The 12,378-nt window shown below is 45.1% G+C and overlaps 1 protein-coding gene across 1 annotated transcript in view; it reads left to right on the top strand.

Moving 5' to 3' along the window:
- Positions 1–411: 411 nt before the first annotated feature.
- The window catches only part of AFF2 (ALF transcription elongation factor 2), a 588,903-nt gene continuing 576,936 nt past the window's right edge, over positions 412–12,378 (top strand). Inside the window, exon 1 of the mRNA XM_049871652.1 lies at positions 412–681. Within this exon, the coding sequence (XP_049727609.1) occupies positions 635–681 (47 nt within the window). The 5' untranslated portion in view covers positions 412–634. The remainder of the gene's footprint in view (positions 682–12,378) is intronic.

Raw genomic sequence — 12,378 nt, 5'->3', positions numbered from 1 at the left:
GGTGCAGGGTTCAGAGGGGGGTCCCCTTCCCGCAGCCCGCGTGCCTGCTCCGCAAGCCCCCGCCGGCCTCCCCGCAGCTGCCCCTGGGTCCGGCGCCCGGGCTGGGTGCCCGGCTGGGCGGCCGGTGCCACCAGCTGATTGTGACAGAGGGGGTCCCGGGCTGCGCGGGTGGGCGGGCCGAGCCCCTGCCAGATCCGGGGATGATAACGTGCCAGCTCCATGTCGCGGCTTCGGGCTGCCCAGGCTCCGCCCCCGTGAGTGTGTAAGTGTGTGATGCTGCCGCGGCCGCTGCCGCCTGTGCAGCCGCCGCCGCCGCCGCCGCCGCCGCCGCCGCCGCCGCCGCCCGGGCAGCTGCGCCGCTGCCCCGTTCCCTGCCGCCCGCCGCGCCGAGCCCGAGCCCGCCAGGCGGCCGGCCCGGGCGGCTGAGCCCGCAGTGCGTGTGGCTGCCGCGCCGGGCGCTGGAGCCGCAGAGCGAGCCCCCGCGAAGGTCCAGCACCGTCCGCCCGCCCGCGCCGCCCAGAGCGGAGCAGCCGGCCCGCGGGCGCCCGCCGATGCGGCCCGGGCGCTGGTAGGCGGCAGGAGGGCCGAAGCCGGAGTCGCGCAGCCGCTGCGCCAGGCACGCCGCACCGCCGCGATGGATCTATTCGACTTTTTCCGGGACTGGGACTTGGAGCAGCAGTGGTAGGTGGGATTTGTGCATTCCCGGGCGCCGCGCTCCCCGGCGGGCTCGGGCTGGCCGCCTTTGTTACGCAGAGCCGGGCTGTCGGGGGACGCCTGAACGTCCTCCCGCTCGCTCCCGGCCACCTTGGCTCGGTCGCGGAGACCCTCCGTCGGGGCCGGGCGGGGAGGGAGGGCGCGGGTCCCGAGAGCGTCGCTGCCCCTCCGAGTCCGAATAGTTGCGTTTTGCCCAAATGGCATTCCAAACCGCCCGACCGGGCCTGGGGTGCTTCCCGAGCGGCTTGCCGAGGCTGCCCGCCCCAGGGGCCCCAACTTTCCCAGAGCCCAGACAGTGATGACATGCGGGCCCCCCGCTGGCTCTGGTCCGCCCCCCCTCCGCCACCACCTCCATCCCCGCGCCGCGCGTCACGCACCTTCCCTCTACCGGTTCAGCCCAAGTGTCCCCACTCGGGCGCGCGGCGCGGCTCTGGGGCCACCGCGCGGGGACCCGGTTCAGGCCGAGCTCGGCGCTCGCCTTGCCAGGCGGAGGGTGTTTGAAGTTGGCCCCCCAAAGTCGGACGTAAAGGCACATTGAATTCTCGGCTGGACCCTTGTCCACTCCCACTGGGAGGCAGCCGTAGGTTTGTGTCAGGACCACGCAGCCCGGATGCAAAGGTTTAGTCAGCTCCTGTAAAAATACCGTGAACTTGTCGCCAAGCGATTTTTGAAAGATGGTGCAGAGGTGACTGGGAAGCTGGGAAGTTGTTACTCTCGGCGTGCTGTATGTGCGCGCGGGCATAAATACTGATATACATGTCTATTAACTTTTTAAAAACTTCACCTTCTACTACAAACGTCGCAATTGTTTATTTGTCATAACCTTTTAAGGTATCAATATTTTCCACTGCCTTTTTTTTTTTTTTAGATGCAGGGATGGCGCGGCGGTGGCGACTTAGAATTGCACTCTTGGTTAGTGCCTTTTTAAATGTAGTTAAGGTAATCTACAGTACTGACCAATAGTGCGAAATCTTTTGCAATGTTAAACTACTAGCGGCCGTTGCCTATGAATGCTGTATATTTTTACAAGGATTTCCTTTGTTTATCTGATATTTTAGGCAAGTTCCTTCTTTTAAAAAAGGGTCATACGCTTAGCCAATAGCTTCATTATGCCAGTCATGACTTCTTTAGCCGCAAATCCAAGATAATGAGAACTTAAATACATTTTATTTTACAGCCATTCCAGGTAAATCCTTTGAAACCACAAATTACTCTGTATCAATATGAATCTGTAAGACAGTTTTGATCCCAGGCAGGGTTTTATCAGCTCTGCCAAAAAACGTCGCGTTTTTAAAAAATAACCAAGATGTTGTTACTTAAAGGTAACAATCACAATGAGATTACTGTTCAGTTAAATATTATGCTTTTGCGCACAGCCTTTGCTTCTCTGTTTTGCCGACAATTGAAAACCACAGCGTTACGATTTGCATACAATTTTCCTAATATATGGTGTGGGTAACATCATTAATTTAACAAACATTGTTATAGCTGATTTCGTGGGTGTAGTTCAAGTGTTAAACATATACCAAGGTATTAGGCTTTTAAAAAAAGCATGTTTATTACATTATTTGCATTTCAGTGTAATCTTAGGCACATGTCGTTGCATATTTAAAGCAGGTGGGCTCTTGTAGGTTTCATTTATTTTTTCACAAAGGTGCACCCCCACCTCCCTTTTAGAGGCAACCTTTTTTTTTTTTTTTTTAGGGAAAAGGCCAACCTTTTTTTTCCTCCTCCAGATCCCTAGCTATGCCACATCATTTAAGAAGCATGTAGACCTGGATACTCTGTAAATATTACGTGAATAAGGATGAATTAGTATAACACATCTGCATAAAGAAGCTAGCCTTTTCCCTCTGTGCACATGCTCCAGGAAAATTTCTCCTTCTTATCGTGATGGCCAAGCTTCCTTATACATCTGTGTTTATAAACCTTTGCAATGCCGTTGTGCTCCTGTGTTGTGTACACCCCCACAGAGGAAAGGGACAGAAATGTGACATTAGCAGATGAACTAAAAAACTTGACATTGTCTCAAATGGAAATCTGTACCTTTCCAAACTCTCTTTACACATCCAGAGCCTGCCAGTTTCATGTTCATTACGTGTTACTTTCCCCTCCTTGGGAGTAGCTGCTTAGAGTGATGGCACCCTCTCCCTCCCCAGGAGGAAAAGGCACCAGCAAAGTTAAGGATCTCATTTACAGTGGACTATTTTTACCATTCACTTGTGGAGCAGAAAGCTATGAGCTATCGCCACTGCAACCCGAGATGTCTGACAATCAACAGATGAGGGCGACTTAAAAACAAACTCATTTTCCTAGAAAATGATGGATAAAGCCTTTCCCCACACAGGCATATGTGTTATTTGTAAACACTTGACTATAGTAAACAAGAAGTGTGTGCTCATTTATAAACACACACAGATGAACCCACGCGGAGAGTGTGAGGTATACATGACGCTGCAGCGTGCATGTATGTGCGGGGCATGGGGGGGGGGCTTGCATGCTTAAGAGAACATATCACTGGATTCCACAAACTGCCAGAATATCTTTATGGGTCATGTTCTGGACTCCATTAAAGGGCCAAAGCTCAAGTTCTTTAAGATTCCTGGCTGAATTGAGCAATGCTCACCTGAGTTTGAATTTAATATGAACCATTCTGTGACAGGCAAGGAAGGCACAGATGTCTGTGTGCACCCAAGACACCACTTGCTCTTACAAAAAAGACAGATCATGAAAACGAAATCAGCCTGCATCTCTTAAATCATTCCATAGGCTTGCCCCTGATAACCAAGTAATGAACTCGGGAGGTGTCTGATGATCACGTGGCTAGATTTGGACTTGTTTACCAGCAATGGGGATGCCGGGGGAATACAAACAAATTCCAGGGGCCTCCAAGGTGTGCAGCCGTTCAGTCTAGCAAGCACCCTCTTTCAGTATTGATGAGGAATTGCTTTGTGGCAGGTGTTGTGAGGGGATGTACTCAGCATCTTTTTATTATTAAAAGAACGAAGGACAGAGACAATACAGAAACGGACGTATTCTTAAACAAATAAAATTAACAGAACACCACCAACGTTAGGCAAATCCAAATGTGAAAAAGCCTGGTGTAAATTGTAGTGACGCGAAGGCCGGCATCCGTGGTTTGTAGTTTTTATGTGCTGTCGCACAAGTAGCCTAATTAGAGGCGAGATTGCAAACGGGCAGTCAGACAGGAAGAGACTTCAACTCGGTAAACCGTTATATAAATAGAAAGTTCAAAGGTCCATGTGGGGCTGTCCAGGCTGAGAGGGGGCCATGTGCCGGCCAGGCTTCTCCCTGTCGGGTGCAGGCAATCCCCGGGGCCTGCCCCAGCGGCCCCCACTTTCCCCAGTTTTCCTCGACCTTGGGGGGCCAGGGAAGGCCTGCTTTCCAGACAAAAGTGAAGTGTTTCCCACGCACTGCAGCAGCCCCGCCGCCCCCTGCTGCCTGCGCGCACAGGTCTGCGGAGACCTTGTTAGCTGCAATCCTCTGGAAGCACAGACCCCACTGTTTATGGATGGGAAGGTGTGGGAGGGAGAGGGAAGGCAAGCTTCGCCACCCTGGGGCTACTAGGACCGAGGGGGAGCCCAAAGGGGAGCACATCCTGTTTTGGCGAGGACCCACAGCTTCCCAAGGTTTCTCCTTCTCTAGCTCTATCCATTAATCTTTTCCCTTCTGCCCCTGTTTGTCATCCTTAGAAGGAGGGCCATCTCTGGTCCGGCTTCTTTGCTAGTACAATGGGCATTCTCCAATGTGCTTGAGCGTTCATTCAGCAAACCATCTTGGGTTGAGTTTCTCAAGGGCATGTACGTAGGACGAGGAGCGATTTAAGATGTTGAAATTGGCTAGTGGTAAGTTCCCCTCTAAACCCCTCTCCAATGCCCCCCAAAGAATGCAGCCTATCTCAGTCAATCTTAAAAGGCAAGGAAGAAAATGATCTCATGTTAGAAATCAATTTAATGATACATGAATTGTTTTGCTAATGATTCAGTCAAGCATTTAACAACTTTAAAATATACAAATCAAGATTGAAAATGACTGCCTCAAAAATGAATCTGTCATTATAGACGTAAACAAGATTCCAAACATTTAAGCATTTTGTAGATGGATAAAAATTATATTGTATTTAAACATGCTAATTATTGTTGAATAGAAATAGCTTTAACGTGCTGAACCTTTTTTAGCATGCCTATTATTATTTTTACCTGACTATTTCATGCATTGCAGAATTTGCGCATGTTTAGTATTATTTCAAAAACCTAAAAGTTCTATAAAATGGACATCTTTGGAACAATCTAGAAGCTGGAGCCCTATGAGCTTTTAGCTGTAGGTCATACCTCAGAGAGGGAAGCCATCATATACTTGATTAGTCTGCCGTGTAGACAAAACAGTGGCTCCATTTTTTCCTTTTAATTTTGTCTTTCTTTTTGTGATTGTTGTGGGATCAAGAAAAGAGGTTTTAAAAACTTCTGTTTGCTGATACATGGAAAGCAGTGTATGGCTGATTAAAGAACTCAACACTACAATTTAGAGAAACCTTTTCTGTGTGTGTGTGTGTGTGTTTCTCCTATAGGTAGGAATCACCATCATCATTACCACTATTATTTGAGTATTTTACTCTGTGCCCCAAGCTATGGGCTAAATGCTTTAAATACTCAATCTCACTTAATCCTTCAAACGGCTTTATTAGAGAGGAACTGTGACCATCCCTCTTTTACAGAGGAAGTAACAAAACCGCACAACTACTCAGTGAGGCAATCCCGGCTTCAGCCTTGATGGAGCTGACCCCAGAGCCTGCATCATTAACAACTGACATCCCGTCCCAGCCTCTCCAGCACGCAGAAGGTTTTCCCATATGTCCTCTCATCTGATCATTGTCAGTTGGAAAGCGCAGGTGTTATTCCCATTTTAAAGGTGAGGAAACTCAGTCCTAGAGGTTGTGTGACCCACCTAAGTTCACACATCCTGCTCCAAGTGGAACCAGGTAAAAAGGGCACATCTTCCAACCATCAACCATGTGCCTGCCCACAAAACCTCACTGCCTATTATTTATTATTACCGTGAGGGCCCCGGTACTTAGTTCGCACTTGACCAAAGGAATTGGATTGTGTCTATCATACTTTTGTAAAAATTATCTGTGGAATTACCATGTAATTGACCAGCCATGGAACTATTTTTTTTCCTTTTAATTAAAAAAAAAAAAAAACATTGTGTGTGCTGATACAATCTCTTAGCCCCTCTTTTGGGGATGCCTCTTTAATGGAAATGCGTGAATGGCAAATTGTATGTACAAAGAGGCAAAATTCAAGTCCTTGAAAACTACCCATTTAAATTAGTTTCCCTTAGTTTTGAAAGTGTGATGCTTGAAAATCCAGGAGACCAGGGTGTATTTGTCTGGTTGATTCAGAGCCTCAGAGCACGGGGTAGGAGATGGAGGACTTTTCTTTCCAAAGCTTTGTAGTTCACCCTACCTGTTATTTGGTTTGATCCTCCCAACAGGGTGGGGACGGGGTGGGGGCGTGCTGCCAGGACTAGTATTGTTAGATCTGTTTTGTAGATGAGAGAGCTGGGTTCTGAAAGGTTAAGTGACTTGCCTGAGTTAGCACAGTAAGCGGATGGTCCTAGGTTCTGTGTTTGTTGCTCTTTTCGCTGTTTCACCACTGTTGCCTTAAGGTACTTACGTTTAACTATGCATGCGCGCTAGGTGGTGCGTCACCTTCTCACACCACCTAGCGCCATGCCTTTCCCATGCAGGTGCTCAACAAACATCTGTTGCTTGATGTTCAAGCCACACTCAGTGCAAAGACTGTTCCATACAAATGCATGTACCTTTCCAACAGAGTTGCTTAGTAAATCCTGGTGATAATACTGGCCCTCTGCTTGTCTGATAGCGCTTTAATTCGTTTCAAGTCTCTTAGTCTGATCTCTTTTGCAGAAAATTATGAGAGTTTCTGTGATTTCTAAGATGTGTGCAGAGTGGAAAAGGCTAACAGGAAAGAATAACTTTCCAGGCACAGGAGTTAACGGACTGGGATTGGGTCTCAGTCTGGACGGAGAACATTCAAGAAGAATGTGTGACAAAAATCTGAAGAAGGATTGAGTGGTTGGAGGGTTGGGATTCCTCCAGCTTTCCTTGGGTTTCAGCCTTTACGACTTGTATTTCATCATGAGAAGGCTGTTTTTCTACTTAACTGTAGCAGATCCACACCATAAATTCTCATGACGGTTAAACAAAGGTCCAGCACTGGGTTCCTCTAATGCAAAACTTTTATGTTGCACTTTAATGAAATTTTATATGCATGTTCAAAGCAAGGCACACTTTACACTGTGAAGAGAGTGATGCACTGAATTGTTGAGTTTATTTTAAAGTAAATCTTTTCGATGACCTTAGCTGCTAACATCTACCTACTTACTGAGCTGAGAAAAATTATCTGAGAGCTTCAAGAAAATGGCATGATTTAAGCAGAGCTGACAATAGCTCTACAGCTAGAATCTGATTTTGATTATGGATTGCTTGGTTTATGGAATGCTATTTTTTTATATACCTGTACATTTCACTTCATTTGAAAAAGAAAATCAGCAAGTCATTTAAAGTAATCTTTGATTTGATTCTTCAATAGACATGTGCTGGTCTGTAAAGGTATAAAAGTCACAAATTGGGAAATAAGCGAGGGAAACAGGCTGTGTTTTCATTACAAACTCAATGTCACTCATCTGATTATTTTTTCACTGTTCCTTTTGCTGGGAAAAAGAAATAAAAGAAAAAACATATTACTTCCATCCTATGAAGAAGGGTTTGTTTTGTTAGATTTCCTTCCAAGCAACAGTTCTCGGCATTGTCCTACTGTCTTCAGTGAAAAAGAGATCCCAGCAGCAGATACTGGTTCTCTTGGTGACCTTTATTAAAGCACATACCTGGAGTCAGAATTTTGTGTTTTGTAGCCAATGGAAATAACATCGACATGGTTTCTTTCTATATTGATAAAAAAATTAAAAAATACTCTACATACCTTGTAATGGTGCTGAAGTTACAGTCTCAGGCTTCACACTCATTGGAAGAAGAATTTTCCTAGGAGTCTGATGTCTTCTGGGTACTTTGGGTCTCCAGTAGTGTTCGAAGTATAGTTTGATGTGTCATGAGGTCAGTTTAACTTCCAGTCTGTGGCCATATGTACATGACAACCTCACTACCTGTTTAACAATGAAAAATTCACTCAGACAATAGGCTTTACTTCCCCCTCCAGGATGTCAGTCAACTAATTTGTTGTTTTCTTTTTTTTAAATAAATTAATTTTCTAAAGGGGCTGATTGTTCTCATGCTAGGTCGGCACAGCCACAGTAACTGAATTAAATGCAAGGGTGGTGGATGTTTTGATGTAGTGCCACGGAATCATGGAGAGGGCTCATCAATTAGCTGTTATATATTTGCTGGCAAAATGTTTGGCTCTGGTGTGTGGACATTAATTAATTCCTAGAGCCTAGTGATTCAAGACGGAGAGCCCTTGAGCATCATCTGGTCCAACCCCCTATTGTACAGATGAGAAAATCAAGGCCCAGGATGGGAAAATGACTCGCCCAGGATATACAGTTAATAATTGACAAAGCTAGATATGGAACCCTTGTGCCCAGATTTCTAGTTCAGTGTTTATTGGTTCTGTCAAGAACTAGTTTTATTGCATTCCTACTCTGTGCCCAAGGTCCCTGCATAGTGCAGTTAAGCGCTCAACTGCTAATCAAAACGTTGGCGGTTTGAATGTACCCCGAGGCTCCTCAGAAGAAAGGCGTGGTGATCTGCTTCTGTAAAGATTACAGCCAAGAAAACCCTAGGGAGCAGTTCTACTCTGAAACACATGGGGTCACTATGAACGCGATGGGTTTGGTTTTTGGTTTGGTTTACTCTCTGCCCGGTACTTGGCTAGTCTATCACGTTAAAGGGGAGGTGAAAAGAATGTAAAGATCACCTCTGATCTCGAGAACTTGACATTGGAATGTAGAACTAGATTTGGGGAAATAGTGTGACGTGGACAGTAAATACAGTAGGAATTCTGGGAGGGAGAAAGAATGGGAGCTAGAGTGGGCAGAGCAGTCCTCATCGGTGTCCAGGAAACTCTTTTAGTACCATTAGCATAGTCCAGAGTGAATGAGAAAGCCAGAAACTTGGTTTGTTTAGAAGACCAGGAGCTTCCACCATTCAGTACTGAGCAACTGATTTTGGACCCTGAGTTATCTGGTTTGACAGTCGTTCAAGATCATGCTACTTGCCAAAGCCATGTTTCGCTCTGTGAATGGAGTATTCTCATTAACACTGACCACCATTTGCTGGGGGACAACTACAGAGCTCTTGGCAAGTATTTTGAGCTACAGAAATATTTATGCAAATGTTCTTCAAAGAAATACCAAATGAAAATTTGTTTTCCTGAAACAAATGTTTGTAAACTGGCGCAATTGCTGGCAAAATAGATATTTTTCAAAAGATGCATATACTCTAGCTCTTGAAATGTACCCAAATATATTGTTCCTTTTGTTCTTTCTCCTCTTAAAATATATATATATATAATTAACTCTTTTGTTTGGAAAGTATGTACCGATATTTTACCTGCTATACTTTTTTTCCCCTAAAAATTTAGTGTGGATACTGGTGCCATCTGATTGGTGTTTACATCTGTGTTTATGATTAGTGTGTCTGGTTATCTCATCCTTCAGATCTCAGCTCTACCACAGGGAAGCCTCTAGCTTCAATCCTCCCACTTCCCTTGCTCCCCAAATACATATACCCCCGCCCAGGCAGGTTAGAGGCCCTCCTCTGGGCTCCCACACTGCCCTGAGCATACTTCTACCGGGGCTTGACCATGCTTCTTTGCTTCTCTGTCTCCTCCATGTGCCTGAGTTGTACTGAGGGATGAGAATTTGTTTTTTATTTCTGTATAGCGCCTTGCCGGAATAAGAGCCTTTGTTGGTTTTCAGGGCTGCCGTAACAAAATGCCACAAATTGGGTGGCTTATAAGATGAGAAATTTATTGTTTCACAGTTCTGGAGATTAGGGGTCCAAATTCAGGGTATCAGCAGAGCCAAGCTCTCTCTGAAGGCTCTAGTAAAAAATCATCCTTGTCTCTCTTTCAGTTTGGGGTAGTCCTGAGCATTTATTGACATTCCTTGGCTTGTGGGGGCATCTTCACATGGCCTTCTCCCCTCTGTGTGTCTCTTTTCCTCTTTTATAGGACAGCACTCAGATGGGATTAGGACCCAGCCTACTTCAGTATGACCTCATGTTAACTGATAACATTTTCAAATATCCTCTTTCCAAACAGGAAGCCCTGGTGGTGTAGTGGTTAAGTGCTACAGCTGCTAACCAGAACGTCAGCAGTTTGGATCCACCAGGAGCTCCTTGGAAACTCTATGGGGCAGTTCTACTCCGACCTATAGGGTTGCTATGAGTTGGAATCGACTTGGTGGCAGTGGTTTTCTTTTTTTTTTTCTTTCCAAACAAGGACGCATTCACAAGTATGGAGGGTGAGGACCTCACCGTATCTTTTTGGAGGACATTACTGAATTTAAAACAGAACTTAATGCAGCCAGTTCAGAGTACAGCATCATGCATTTGTTCATTCACTCCAGCATTATACTAGGTAAGAAAACATAATAACAATAGTAATGATAATAACAGTAAAAAGAACAATTAAAGCTAACATTTCCTACCTGACTGACTCCTTGTATTTATCTGATTTCCTTATTTTACAGAACAGGACACTGGGGCAGAGGGGTTCAGCAATCATCCAAGGTCACAAGGTAGTACGTTGTAAAGCTGGAGTTGATGCTCAGGCCATGTGAATCTTTAGCTACTCTGCTACTCCATGATGATACCCTGGAGTAGATGCCATGACACTGGCCAGCACTGCATGCAATCAGCTGAGGCTTTTGCCACACATCATTCATATTTCTCAACAATCACTGGGTTTAAATTCATAACCAAATATGCTGTCTAACTAAGCAGATATCTATTCCAACAAGATACACACACTTCCTCGTCTCTGCTGGTTTACACACTAGATTCTGTGCTGGGGAGCAAGGCGCATCATCTGTCAACTTGGACTTAATTCAAACTTGACAAGAAAGGGAACTCGTGAGGGTGGAGATTTTTGTTGGGTCTATGCACTGCTGCATCCCCAGTAGTTGGAACAGGTGCCTGACACATAGTAGGTACTCAACAACGTTTTGTTGAATAACCCTTTCAGGACTTGGTTAGCTTTGAATTTTTTGTTAATACCATGTGTTTTCTCTAATGGAAGGCATGCTAATTAAAGTACCAATTCAGAATTTTTGTTATGATTTATGGATTTTGCTACACATTGTCTGGGATCCCATGTGTCCCAGCAGACCCTGGATGTCGTAAATCCTGCTGATGTGAGTCAATGATAAAATCATTTATTTTTTTAATAACTTTATTTCTCAAAAATCTGCAAAACATGAGGGCACCTGGAAATGGCTACACATACATTTTATTCTAGTCTCCTTCTTCTTAGCCTTCTTTATTATTTTTCATAAAACTTTTCAAAACATGGTACAGTGCATTCTTCCTTACTGCTAAAGCAGTACTTACAGCTCAAATAAATAAAGTCAAGGGATTTTTTTAATCTCAGGAAAACTACCACCACAATGCATTCTTCATTACTGCAAAAGCAGTATTGAACAGGCAGAATAAATAAAATGAAAGGAATTTGTATCTCAAGAAAATTGCCACTACTATGTATTCTTCATTATAACAAAAGCAGTACTAACAGCTAAAAAGCAGAAACAGCTGCCCTGGAGTACTGCAGAGCTGCTGACAGCTGTGCAGTCCACCTGCTACATGTGGAAGCAATGATTGGGCCCTAAGATTGAATGCAGGTTAAGAATAACTTATAGGCATTCCAATCTCTTGAAAAGTACCACTGCAGTGCATTATGCCTTATTGGAAAGGCATTATTTACTGTTTAGAAGCTAGAATAGCAGGGAGCCAGTGACACCTGGAAACAATGAATGGTGGCAGGGAGAAAATGGCAACTATGACTGAATGAAGACTGGGAATAGCTTATTCTTGTGTTAAGTACATTCCCACGGTAACATAGTAACTGGGAAATATAGTGAGGAGGCTTATCTCACAGAAATAAAGGCTAACCTGTCAAAAGTTTAGAAAATTTGACTAATGAACCACGTCTACCACAGCCTCCACCAGACAGAGTCCAGTACAACTAGATGGTGCCCAGCTACCACCACTGACTACTCTGACAGGGATCACAATAGGGGGTCCCAGACAGAACTGGAGAAAAATGTAGAACAAAATTCTAACTCACAAAAAAAGACCAGACTTACTGGCCTGACAGAGACTAGAGAAGTCCTGAGAGTATGGACCGCAGACACCCTTTCAGCTCAGTAATGAGGTCACTCCTGAGGTTCACTCTTCAGCCAAAGATTGAACAGACCCAGGGAACAAAACAAGACTAAAAGGGCACACAAGCCCTGGGGCAGGGATTGGAAGGTGGTAGGGAACAGGAAAGCTGGTAATAGGGAATCCAGGGTTGAGAAGGGAGAGTCTTGACATGTTGTGGGGTTGTTAACCAATGTCATTAGAAGAATGTGTGTACTAACTGTTTGATGAGAAACTAGTTTGTT

Source organism: Elephas maximus, chromosome X (assembly GCF_024166365.1).
Source record: "Elephas maximus indicus isolate mEleMax1 chromosome X, mEleMax1 primary haplotype, whole genome shotgun sequence".
Lineage (NCBI taxonomy): Eukaryota > Metazoa > Chordata > Mammalia > Proboscidea > Elephantidae > Elephas > Elephas maximus.
Note: the sequence above shows the minus strand (reverse complement) of the source record. Positions and strands in the feature narration are given on the sequence as shown.